General features: G+C 41.2%; 1 protein-coding gene across 1 annotated transcript; it reads right to left on the reverse strand.

Annotated features, from left to right (window-relative positions):
- Positions 1–9,869: 9,869 nt before the first annotated feature.
- Positions 9,870–12,656, reverse strand: LOC308384722 (snaclec coagulation factor IX-binding protein subunit A-like). The gene is made up of 6 exons (XM_080863312.1): positions 12,528–12,656; positions 12,207–12,317; positions 12,023–12,127; positions 11,628–11,767; positions 11,045–11,151; positions 9,870–10,316 (listed from the first exon to the last, which is right to left on the reverse strand). The coding sequence occupies exons 1-6, from the start codon at positions 12,583–12,585 to the stop codon at positions 10,196–10,198; spliced, it is 642 nt and encodes a 213-aa protein (XP_080719438.1). The 5' UTR covers positions 12,586–12,656; the 3' UTR covers positions 9,870–10,195.
- Positions 12,657–13,024: the final 368 nt, after the last annotated feature.

Below are 13,024 nucleotides of genomic sequence, written 5' to 3' on the forward strand. Positions count from 1 at the left end.
TAGTGTTGATGCATGTGTGTTCTAAGGTGCAATTAAAACCCAGGAGGTAGGAGGAGCGGCGTCCGTGTCCGCGTTAAGGCTTATATCAGAGGCATGGCTATGGACTTCCCTTCTACAGGCCGTGAGCTATCCCGTTTCTTCCACTATCTCAGCAGCCACTCTGCGGCTAGACTGCTAACCCACCGTTGGATTTGCTCCGTCGGCCTTCAAACCTACCCTGCTCGCCCAGTGGCTTACCACTCTGCCCGATTTTGGATAACACCGCCTGGCCGCGGTGTTCAACATAACAACCTTTGCTCCTTGCGACGGGCTACTACTAAGGTCCTGGCCCCCCGGATTCGGTTGGCCTTATTTAATGTCAGGTCTCTTTCAAATAAGGCCTTCCTCCTAAATGACTTTTTTCTCACCTCGGGACTGGATGTCCTATTTCTAACGGAGACCTGGACTTCTCCGGGTGAGTTCATCCCCTTCTCTGAGCTTCTACCTCCTGACTGTGCCTTCTTTAGCTCACCTAGGCTAACTGGTAGAGGTGGTGGCTTAGCCTCGGTTTTCAAAAATAAACATGATGCACGGCTGCTATCCTCTCCAACCTATTCCAGTTTTGAAGTTCAGCTATTGGAACTGACGGGCTCTCGGACCACTTTGTGTGTCGTGGTTTATCGCCCGCCTAAATATCATAAGATGTTTATCTCTGAATTTGCTGATTTTTTGGGATCCGTTCTTTTTAAATATGATGCTGTTATTGTTTCTGGAGATTTTAACATTCATGTTTGCTGTATGAATGACCAATTGGCTAAAGATTTTCTTGTGCTGACGGATTCCTTTAATCTTATTCAGTGGGTGAATGAGCCTACCCATGTTCAAGGCCACACCCTTGATTTGGTTTTTTCATTCAATGTGGACATTTGCATTAAGGAAATCAGGAATACTGGTCTCTCTGATCATTCCCCGGTCATTTTCGATGTAGACCTGGGTGATACTGGACAATACCTAAACTCTCCTCTTTATCCTACGCGCACTATTAATGCCAATACTGTGGTCAACTTTATTACGTCTTTTGTTAACTCCCCATTTAGTATGCTGGATTGTTCTTCCCCACACACACTTGAGAACTCTACTAATACTCTTTTAACCACCTGTTCCTCGATTCTTAACATTGTTGCACCCATCAAAATGAAACGCCCTAGAACTTTCTCACAATGCTGGTTAAATGATTCTGTTTGTGCCCTTCGACGTATATGTCGGCGTGATGAGAGGAAGTGGAGGAGTGATAGACTTCAGTCTTCTTATGATATTTTACGTATTAGCCGCTCGAAGTTCCAAACTGCTGCCAGAACGGCTAAAGCGGCTTTTCTCTCTAAAATTATTTCCACTAATGGTGATAATCCACGAATTCTATTTAAAATTTTTAACTCTGTGGTGAACCCCCGTCCCTCTATGCCACTGCTGTCTTCCCCGGGTCTTTGTGGAAAATTCTCAAACTATTTTTTAGATAAAGTTTTATCCCTTAGATCTACTCTTCCTCTGGTGACTGATTGTATGTCTACCCCTGATTGTTCGGCCACTTTTTATCAATTTGAACCCGTTTCTCTCTCCACTCTGAAGCGTCTAATTGATAAATTGAACAACACTAACTGTGTACATGATGCTCTCCCATCCCGTATTGTTAAGGATTGTTTCAGTGTAATTGGACCTTGTTTATTGTCCATATTGAACTTCTCCTTGCTTTCTGGCTATGTACCTTCAGCTCTCAAGCATGCCATAATCCAACCTGTTCTAAAAAAAAAAGGAACCTTGAGCTTAGTGATTTTGCCACTTTTAGGCCAATTTCTAAGCTTCCCTTTCTGGCTAAAATACTTGAGAAGGTGGTTCTGCTCCAACTGCAGACCTACCTTGATGAGAATAATATAAATGATAAATTTCAATCGGCCTTCAAACAACATCACAGCACAGAATCAGCATTGCTTCGTGTTTTCAATGATCTCCTACTAATGGCTGACAACGGACGCCCCTCAGTCTTAGTGCTTTTGGATCTATCATCGGCATTTGACATGGTTGACCATAATATCTTATTAGCGAGACTTGAGCACACTGTAGGCATCAAGGGCGCTGCCCTGGATTGGTTTAAATCCTATCTCTCCAATCGGCTCTCTACGGTACATCTGGCTACATCCTCTTCCTCGGCTGTACCTGTTTGCTGTGGTGTCCCCCAGGGATCTGTGCTGGGCCCTACCCTTTTCTCATTATACTTGCTTCCCTTAAGTGCCATCTTTGAGAAATACCATATTGCTTATCACTATTATGCAGATGATATCCAGCTCTATTTTGAGCTAAACGACGATCTTGCTCTGTCTCTGAATAGCCTCCGAGAATGCATGTCTGAGGCCAAGAAGTGGTTGTTGTCGAATTCTCTTATCCTTAATGAGAAGAAACCCGAGATTATGATTTTTGGTAGTAACGCCCTTCGTGCCAAACTCCGGGATGCCTTTGGTTTTCTTAGTTGTTCTCTCTCTGATACTGTCAGGAATCTGGGTGTCTTATTTGACAGCTCCTTTTCATTTGACAAACAAGTGTCTGCTGTTGTCAGATCTAGTTTTTACCAGCTTCGTCTTATCTCTAAGGCTAGGCGCTACATCCCGCATAAAGATCTCGAAAAGCTCATCCACGCCTTTGTAACGTCGAGGCTAGACTATTGTAATTCACTTTATTGTGGTCTCCACTCTTCCCTTTTACAGAGATTACAGACAGTTCAGAATGCTGCAGCTCGCATTCTAACTAAAACCAGCAAGTTTGCCCACATTACTCCTGTCCTTGCCGATCTGCACTGGTTGCCTGTCAAATATCGTATTCAATTTAAAATTTTGTTGTTTACTTTTAAAATTACTAACAACACTGCACCCAGCTACCTTAAGGACCTTTTAAACCCTTATGCTCCTGCTAGGGCTTTAAGGTCATCGTCACAGTTACTGCTGGCTCAGCCCAGATCTCGACTTAAGACTAGAGGTGATCGATCGTTTGCTCTTGTCGCACCTGTGCTGTGGAACAATCTCCCGATTGGCATCCGGGCATCTGATTCTATTCATTCTTTTAAATCTCAGCTTAAAACATATCTTTTTAAACTTGCCTTCTCCACCTTTTAATTGCTGGTTTGTTTGTTTGTTTGTTTGGTTGCTGTGACCTATTGACCTCTTGTATTAATTCCCTCTTATCTTTCTATTGGTGTCTTTTATTATGGTGGTACAGCTTTTATCTTGCTATTACCATGTGCTGTAGTCATTCTTATTGGTAGCTTTTATCTATGAACATAACTCGTTATTTTTATTTATCCGTTATCAATGTTTGAACCTGTTATTGTTTTATGTAAAGCACTTTGGTATGCCCAAGGCTTTTAAATGTGCTCTATAAATAAAGATTGTTGTTGTTGTTGTTGTCACTAAGACCAAAAAAGTGGACCACATCAGTCCAGCTCTGAGGTCTTTACACTGGCTGCCTGTCCGTCAGAGGATAGACTTTAAAGTCCTGATGCTGGTCTATAAAGCTCTGAATGGTTTAGGACCAAAATACTAGGGGTGCAACGATACACAAAATTCACGGTTCGGTTCGGTTCGATACTTTGGTGTCATGGTTCGATATTTTTTCGATACAAAAAAAATGTTCATGCCTTTTTAATTTGTCATTTATTAAAATTATAAATATATATTTTAACTCAAAAGTACAGTTTTTAAATTTAACCCTAACCCTTGTGCATGTTTTTTATTTTGACAGCGAATGCGCACCTGCGGACCACTTATGTGCAGCCCTGGTTATTTAGCTCATCATATTGCAGCCACAGAAATTCTTTTGTCCATGAAACCATAAAGCTGCACTTTCTTTTTGCCTTATAGTCTGATTTGTCATAACTTCTCCGTTTTGTGGTAAGCTTTTCTTTGGCTGTCACTTCTTCACCCTGACCTGTCTTATTTGGCTCAGCAGAACTAAAATATATATCTGTCTGTGAAGGTCATCGTAGTCAAATATATATCCTGCTGCTTTTACACACACTCACATAAGCTCAGCGATTCTCTGCGCGATCAACCTCTCACATGTTTAAGCTGCGGGAGATTTCACTTGTCATGTTTGCATAGTAAGCTAATGATTGATAAGACGATGTCAGAGGAATTGGTGCACAAATTATCATCACTCACAGATCAGTGCTGTCATTGCAAAGTGAAAGCAAAAAAACAAGCGCAAATTCAAACGCGATTTCAATATGTCACATATTGACAGTGTCTCACCGATGCCAATGACATAATTACCCAGCTACATTTCTGAAAGAATGCAAAAGCATTGACATATATTTTTCCTTCCTACAATAGCCCGACGGGCAGGGCAGAGATAGATTTTGGTAGCCCGACTGAAAAGATCGCTAGCCCCGGGACGTCGGGCTAGCGATATTGCGAGCCCTGTATCTGATTGAGGAATCACTCATCTTTGGAAAAGAGAGTTTATTACAGAGAAATGTCTCTTTCCAAAATAAAAGCTATACTATCCGCTTCTTCTGGGCTATATTCTTAGCAGCATATTAAACATATAAGGAGAATCATGTGCTAACAGCTGTCTAAATGACTCGGCTAAAGTTAGTAGCATGCTTGCTTGTTTTTTTTCTGCTTCCACTTGTCTTTGCACTAGGATGATGTCGGCGTAAATGTGCAGTCATATTCGTTGTGTTCCCACTAGTGCTTTCAGGTTAATCTCGTTGAAATGACCTTAACGCCACAACACGGCAAATCTCCGTTAACGAGCTACCGTCGATCGCCCCGTGCATGGGGCTAGACAGCCAACACGTTAACGAGCTAACTGCGCTAACACACTAGTTCCCACCCATGTAATTGAGCATTGCATGGCACATCCAACATACTGTTTTACTTTAGTGCATGACTCGCTTACCTTCAGGGTCATACGTCACATGAAAACCAAAATAATTCCAAACGCCAGATCTGAATGAGGGTGGGGGAGGTCCATGTTGCAAGGAGAGCTTAACTTCTGTCTCGCTAGCTTGCCCTGCGCTCTTCCTTCTGACGATGCTGTCTGTGTTGAGCGCTCAGTGAATCTGCGTTCGACTACTCCGCCTAGGCTGCACTGTCGAGCCTAGGCGGAGTAGTCGAACGCAGATTCACTGAGCGCTCAACACAGACAGCATCGTCAGAAGGAAAGTTGATAAAATAAATTAAAAATTTTGTATTGTTCGATACATATGCGTACCGAACCGAAAGCACTGTATCGAACGGTTCAATATCGATACGAATATTGTTGCACCCCTACAAAATACATCAGTGACCTCCTAACCCAGTATGAACCTTCCAGATCCCTCAGGTCATCTGGATCCGGTCTTTTATCAGTTCCCAGAGTCAGAACCAGACACGGAGAAGCTGCATTCAGCTTTTATGCTCCTTATATCTGGAACAAACTCCCAGAAAGCCTCAGATCAGCTGAAACACTCAGTTTATTTAAATCCAGGTTGAAGACTCACCTGTTCTCAGCTGCATTTGAATAAAGCACCAAATCTGCACTTTTAAGCTTAAATTTCAAAACTTACATTTTAACTACTGATTTTATCTATTGTTCTGATTTTATCTGTTTTGATTTTTGATTTTATATACTGTTTTGTTTGTTTGTTTGTTAGTAAGCTAGTTAGTTTTAATCAATTTAAAATCATGCTTTTTATTTGTTCTTGTTTCTAATGTCTCTGCAAAGCACTTTGAATCACCTTGTTGTTGAATTGTGCTATACAAATAAACTTGGCTTGCCTTGCCTTACTAAAAATTTTTTGACAGATTGCTGAGCGCCGTGTACCACATAAAATCGGTTCGCGGTCAGTAAGCACAACCAGAATTCATACATAAGGTTTGCTGAAAATGAAAGGATTTTAGGCCATGCAGCCCCTGCATGTCGTTAGTACGGTTAGCTCGTTAGCGCGGTTAGCTCGCTAACACATTGACGCCGTCCAGCCCCACACACGGGGCGATCCCAGTGTTGCCAACTTAGCGACTTTGTCGCTATATTTAGCGAGTTTTCAGACCCCTTAGCAACTTTTTTTCTAAAATAAAGTCGCTAAAAAAGACGTGAAAGCGCGTATCGCTTTTACTCTCAAAAAGCAGCGGGTGCTGTAACGCAGTCAGTTCTTCTTTTACTCTTATGTTGTTTTGTGGATCACAAGGTTTAAAACTACTTATAAACACACACACAAAGTAACTCCACCAGAGTGCCTATTTCGGGTCACTTTTGCCGGTCCAAGCCCGGGTAAAGGAGCAGGGTTGGAATTGTGGCATTAAAAAAAGCAATAATTGCTAAAAGAAATGTAATTTGTAGTTCTAAATAAACTCTAAATGCATTTAGGACGTTTTTTACTCACTTTATGTCTCTTCCACGATGTTATTTCTCTCTCCAACAACATAGGTTACAATTACATTAGCATGACCAGTTATGCAAATTAGGCGATGACTTCATTTAGCGACTTCTAGCGACTTTTAGGACAGCGATTTTCCTTACTGAGGAGTTGGCAACACTGGGTGATCCGCGGTAGCTCGATATTTGCCGTGTTCATCTTGTAGTTGCCTGCAGGTGAAGCTATGGGGGAGGGGGAGTCGTGTTCAGTGAAGGAGAGGCGAGGCCGAGTAACCTTGCGTAGAGACAAAAGTGGACGGAAGGGAGGCAAACTTAAGGCTCCACAAGTATAATTATAATGTAACATAGACTATATCGATAAAAAAGGATATTGTCACATCTTATATCTTGTATGAAAATATATCGATATTTAAAAAAAAACTCGATATATCGCCCAGCCCTACTCTCAAATCTGAAATAAAGCTGATCCTTCTCTGTCCCACACACTCAGGATCTGAAGCTCTTCTCTTACATTTTTTCAGTTCTACAGTTTAATCCATCGTTACAGATTAATGAGGAGGTACTGAAATACAAGCTTAAAAAATGGTGTTACTGTCTTTACACATGTGGAGACTGAAAACATGCTGTTGTTTGCACATATTTAATAATCAGCTCTGCACAGGAGCTGAAGCAGGATGCAGCCTGTTGCTTTTACAGTAAAACACTTGTAATAAAAGTACAGTAACGGTGACTGAGCAGCCCGTCTTGATTTCTTTAGTCAGGGTAAATTCATTCACCTGCACAGATTAGCTAAACGAACTTTGCAAAACAAGTTTCCAAATAGCTAAGTGCTCATCTTAGCTAGCTAGGTCTCAGGAGCTAGCTAAGGACGGTAGTTACAGATTAGCTTACAAACACGTTTAACTTACCGAAAACGTGCAGCGGGGCCTCGGGTCCTTCTGTCGGTAGTCCAGTTTACTGAAGAACACCTCAGGCTGTCAGGTTAAAACAGTCGGTCATGTTTTCGTAGCATGAACGCTGGCCCGCCTTTCAGAGCTTACGCTCTATCTGCTATTCCCGAACAGAGATACGCAAGTTTCTCCGTGACTGCAGCTGCCAGTCAAAGCTGTTATGATGACGTTACACCCCAATTTAACATCACTGTGGTAGGAAGTAGAATCAAACTTATGGGAAAGGAGACCGTTGGACATAAATCGGCGTAATGAGAACTATTGATAACAAAAAAAAGAATCTCTGGAAAATATTATCTGTGGAGAATTAATTAATTTTAGTCTGACCCCAGTCCCATCCGCTAAGAGGGAGGAGGCGGGGTTTATGACCTATACAGCAGCCAGTCACCAGGGGGCGATAGAGACGTTTTGGCTTCATTTTTGGGGAGCTGTTGTTAATATTGCTATTAACCTACACTGGAGTGTTTATAATGCAATTAACCCATATATTTGATGTAGTTAGGTCAAGTATTATTCACATGTATATCATAAGGTTATCACAAAAAACTATACTATTTGCTGTACTAATGTGTGACCTTTGACCATGTTGTGACCTATTGTCAGAAGGCAAAGCAAAGGGTTACCTAGGGGTTAGGGGTTATAGCATATCATAAAAACTATACAATAATTTAACTATACACTTACTATAAATATAAATACACAGTACAGTGCTGACACAGAGACAGACAGACAGGCAGAGAAGTGATGATATTTCAGAGCAGATTACTTTTGTACAAGTTTGTGTTGAGTATGGTGATGGCTTTGGGGGAAGAAGAATCCCTGAGTTTGTTTGTTGTGGCCCTTATGGATCTATAGAGGGCATTAGGTTGAAAAGATGTCTTGTTTGCCTCCGTGCAGCTGGCGTGCCACACTGTCACTGCATAGGTCAGCAGGCTCTCGATGGTGGATCTGTAGGTCACCAAACACGGGGTGTTTAGTTGCTCCGTCCTGAGCTCCCTTAGGAAGAGTGGCCGCTGCTGGGCTTCCTTGACTAGGGCCCTGGTGTTAGCTGCCCAGGAGAGGTCTGCAGAGATGTGGACGCCAAGGAATTTGAAGGACTCCACTCACACGATACATTCTCTGTTGATATGCAGGGGGGCAGGGGCACTTCTGTTCCACCTGAAGTCCAGGATGAGTTCCTTCGTCTTGATGGTGTTAAGTGCCAGGTTGTTTGATGCACACCATTCTCCGCCGGGCACTTCCATCCATCCCGCTCTCCAGCGTTCACTCCCTGGACAGTTAAATCGATTATCTTTTGTTACGGCCCTAGCAGGGCCTCTCTCTTCCTGAAGGTGCCTGTGTGGGCGTGTCACACTACCTCTTCTGCCTGAGGTGCCACCTTTCCCTTTTACACAGCTGACTCATGTCAGTAATTAAGGAGATTTAAGCCCAGGGAAAGGTGAGCCCTGGGCCAGAGCTCACCTTTGGTTATAGCGTCCTCGGTCTCGATCTGTTAGTATGTGAATTGGTGTGGGTCCAGACAGACTGACAACGCACATCATACACAAAGTTTTTTTCCTTCTTTTTCAAATCTTTGGATCACGTGCGTGCCGAACCGTGGAGTGGGATCAGTTCGGATTATGGATCAACCGTGATCCGCTGCACCACTAATGTATATATATGTGTATATGTGTGTGTGTGTGTGTGTGTGTGTGTGTGTGTGTGGTGAACATGTAGTGAAATAAACATCTAAATATTTGTATGTATTATTGAAAATCCACTAGTCTGAAAAATAATGATGCTGCTCTATGTTCACTTCATCTCAGCACCTGTTTGTGTCACTTCTGATGCTGCAGACCGCTGAGTCTATTTCATATTTGAATAGACCTTTTATAGTTTTCTTCCACTGTTTTTATTTTCTTATTCACATCTAAGAAAGACATAGTACAGAGAGGGTGGAGCTGCCTGTAGCTGTCTGTGGTGCTGAAGCTTTCAAACATTTCATACCAACACTGACTACAACTGTGACCACAGGGGGGCAGCATAGAGCCAGAGAGTGTTAGTGTAGCTGTTCAGCCCTATAGTAAGAAACAAGAAGACTGATGAAGGAAAAGCTTCTTCCACTGGTGTAACACACAGGTTTGTATGAAGTCACACTAACTAACCAGCAGTAACCCACATTTGATCAAAGCAGGGGCAGAACTTTAATAACAGGTTATAATGTGTCATCACAGTTGTTGTCAATCCAAACACACTTTCTGATTGTTGCTGTTTATTGTAAAAGAACAACACACTTGTGGTCTGACCTAATGCTGCAGTGCAACAACAACTATACAAAGTCATCAAGACAAAAAACCTCATGCGAAATATTTGGCTTCCATATCCATCTTACAAAAAAATTGAAAAACAACTTCCATATTGAATGCAATATTAAATCTAAATTTAATAAAGAATTAAATTTAGATTTGCCGAACATGCTTTTTCTGCATTTCAATCTCTTTTAAAGTTCCTATTTTTTAACTATAAAAAGAAGCAGCTACTTTCAGCTGTTTGAGAGAAACTGAAGAAGACATTTACTGTAGTTTTAGGACCAACAGACTGATGAATAAACCAAGTAAAGCAAAGTAAAGACAAGCTGCACTTTGACTTTTATTAGAACAATTTGCTGGAACTACAGAGTAATGAAGTACTTCAAGGTTTTGTGTGGATGACTTCCAACCTTACTGTACAGCACAGAGCACAGAGGGACAATATATGTAATCAATATATGATGCAGAATGAACAAGTAAAGACTGTAAGCTGAGTCTGAGGCTCATGCAGGACATTTCATAGTGAGGTGTCTTTGGTTGGATTATTCAAACATTTACATCAAAGCACCAAACTCATTTCTCACAGATGAAGGTCATTGAATTAGAATAATATAACTGTGTCCATCTCCCATCACGGTCACAGCAGACTCCACGGTATCCAGAATAAGGATCTGACCATCCTTCTGCCCAGAACCTGTCAGAGAGATCAAATCTGATATGAAACTGGACTAAACTCATAACTATTGTCACATTCATATAAATATGCGTCTCTTTTGGAATATTTCCAATATTTGCTGTATTTCTTTCCCAGGTTTCTCGCCCACTTTCCCTCCTTTAGACTTTTCTCTGAGAATCATCATGCACACTAAAACAGCTTTCAAGCTTTGATGAATATGAAATCTTCCTGCTGTAAAAATGGAGAATAAAAAGAAGTCAGAGCTGACTTTCTGCTGTTTGAAACTGTTTTGTCAGCTGTTTACAGACATCACTTTGAAATGTGTGTCTATCAGGTCATATTTACTGAAGCTTCTTCCTTCATATGTTCTGAAGTTTTACAAACACCAAAGAAGAAGAGACAGGAATTCTCTGAAACACTTTTTGTTCTGTGAGAAAAGAAACATTACAGCACAAAAACATGAAGACAAATTGAACAAAGTGAAATGTGTCGGTCGCTGCTTTGAACATGTTTCAATCCTGATTCCTTCAAACTGACTTGTTGTAACTGAACGTCATCACAGACTGCAGATGAAGAGAGTTCAAGCACAGCTGTTCATTCAAAGGAGGATTTCTGCTTTTCTTTACATTCAGTTTGTGGGGCTGTTGGAAAATAGCTCAGCTCATGTATTGCTGATCTATCTTCCAAAACATCAGTGTTTCACTTCTAAATAATAACTCTGGAATAGAAACAAACTAATGTCTCACGTTTCTGTCAGCGCTGATCCGTCCACCCATTCCCATTCATATCCTCCTGATGTCTGTTTGGCTCTCAGACCAATCCAAGAGTGTCCTCTGAAATTACTGATAAATTCCTGTTTGAGAAGAGACACAAATATTGTCTCCAGTCATAATTCAGCACTTCTGTTGTAGTGACAGCATCTTGTGAACATGTCTGAAGGAAGAATAACTGTGATGAAACTTTTCTTCCATTGTGCAGAAATCAGAAAGAGCCAAAGAATCGATGAATATCAGCTCCTCCTGTAGCTCAGTCAGTGTTGCAGTGGAATCAGTGTTAACAAATCATTTGATTCAGTTGGATTGAATCAGAAAAATAATCTGGATTATGAGGATTTCTCTCATTTTATAACATTTCTGTGTAAATTAAATGTTTGTCAAATGTGTAAAAACTTTACGTTTGAATGTGTCTGCAACAAAAAAGGAGAATCCAAGAAATCCATCAGAGTGGAGACAGGAAGCAGGTCACAGACTGACAGCAGGTCACAGACACAAGTAACAGATGACTGTCAGCTCCATCAAAGATCACACAGACATGAACAAACACACCCACCTGTTCCTCTTTGCTGTTTATCATCACCAGATCAGCTCCTTTATCCTGACAGGCTCTCCTGCTGTCAGACCAAGTTTTCCACTCAGTGGATTTAAAGTAACAGCTGCTTCCAAATCTCCTCCATCCTCCAGGACACTTCTCTTAAAGTCAAACACATGTTTTAAAGTCAGACTTTGTGTCCTGTTGTATCACATTAATCTTTGGTTCCTGTCATTTTCCCTGTAAATGCTTCATTTAAACTCAGGTTTTCTCTCTTATTCATAATGAACTGAAACTTACATTTATACAGAGAAACTGTTACACAGCATCAAACATTTAGGATTCAAAACAAAGACACAATCAGGTTATCACTGTGTAACACTGATGTTTTCTATCAGTTATTCAAACTTTATTACCTTCTATCTTCTCCTTCAGCTTCTTCACTTCTTCCTGTAACTGACTGTGGTTTTTACTCAGTTCATCATAACGGCTCTGTAACTGAGTCAGGCTGGTTTTTGTGCCTTTAGAGAAAAAAGATTCAAATTAAGTTAAAATGTTCTACAAATATATCTGTGATATAAGAACTTGGTGTTTGCTTACCTTGAAGTTCATCCTGGAGCTCAGTGTGATTCTTTTTGGTGTCATTGTAAACGTGGTTCAGTTTGTCACATTTAGCATGAAGTCTTTTGTTTTCACTCTTGTTCAAAGCATCTGAAATATTTTAGTGAAACCAAAATAAAATAAAATAAAATGAGTGAAACGTTGAACAGAAATAATCTTCTTCCTCTGCTTTGTCAAATATCAATAAGAGTCAGAAACTTGCAGCCATTGTTCTTTAACATGTCCTGTGGGTGGAGGTGTTAGAACTACAGGAAATCTGATGAGCTAAATACGTATCAACTGTGAACAAAAACCACTGACAAGATTCAGAATAATTGTGCTTCAGTGTGGAGGAAGAAGGTGAAGAGTCAAACAGCATTTCTACACCTGTAGTCAGAGATGTTATCTATATGCTTTGAAAGAATAGATTCTGACTCATGTGACATGTGCCTGTTCTCACTGAAAATATGTCTTTTTACATTCAGTCAAAGCTGCTCTGAGGCTTCAACACTTCAACACTTCCTGCTGATGAGTCCAACCACGGTTGTGTCATCATCAAACTTGATGATTGGTTGGAGCTGTGTAGGGCGGTGCAATCGTGTGTCAGTAGCGTGAACAACAGTGGGCTGAGAACACAGCCCTGAGGAGCTCCTGTGCTCAGTCTGATGGTGCTGGAGGTGTTGTTGCCGATTCGGACGGACTGAGGCCTCTCTGACAGGAAATCTAGTATCCAGTAGCAGAGAGAGCTGCTCAGTCCCAACTTGCTGAGTTTGTCAAACATTTTTTGGGGAATAATGGTGCTGAATGCTGAGCTCAAG

The sequence above is a fragment of the Rhamphochromis sp. 'chilingali' genome (assembly GCF_963969265.1).
Source record: "Rhamphochromis sp. 'chilingali' genome assembly, chromosome: 17".
Taxonomy (NCBI): domain Eukaryota; kingdom Metazoa; phylum Chordata; class Actinopteri; order Cichliformes; family Cichlidae; genus Rhamphochromis; species Rhamphochromis sp. 'chilingali'.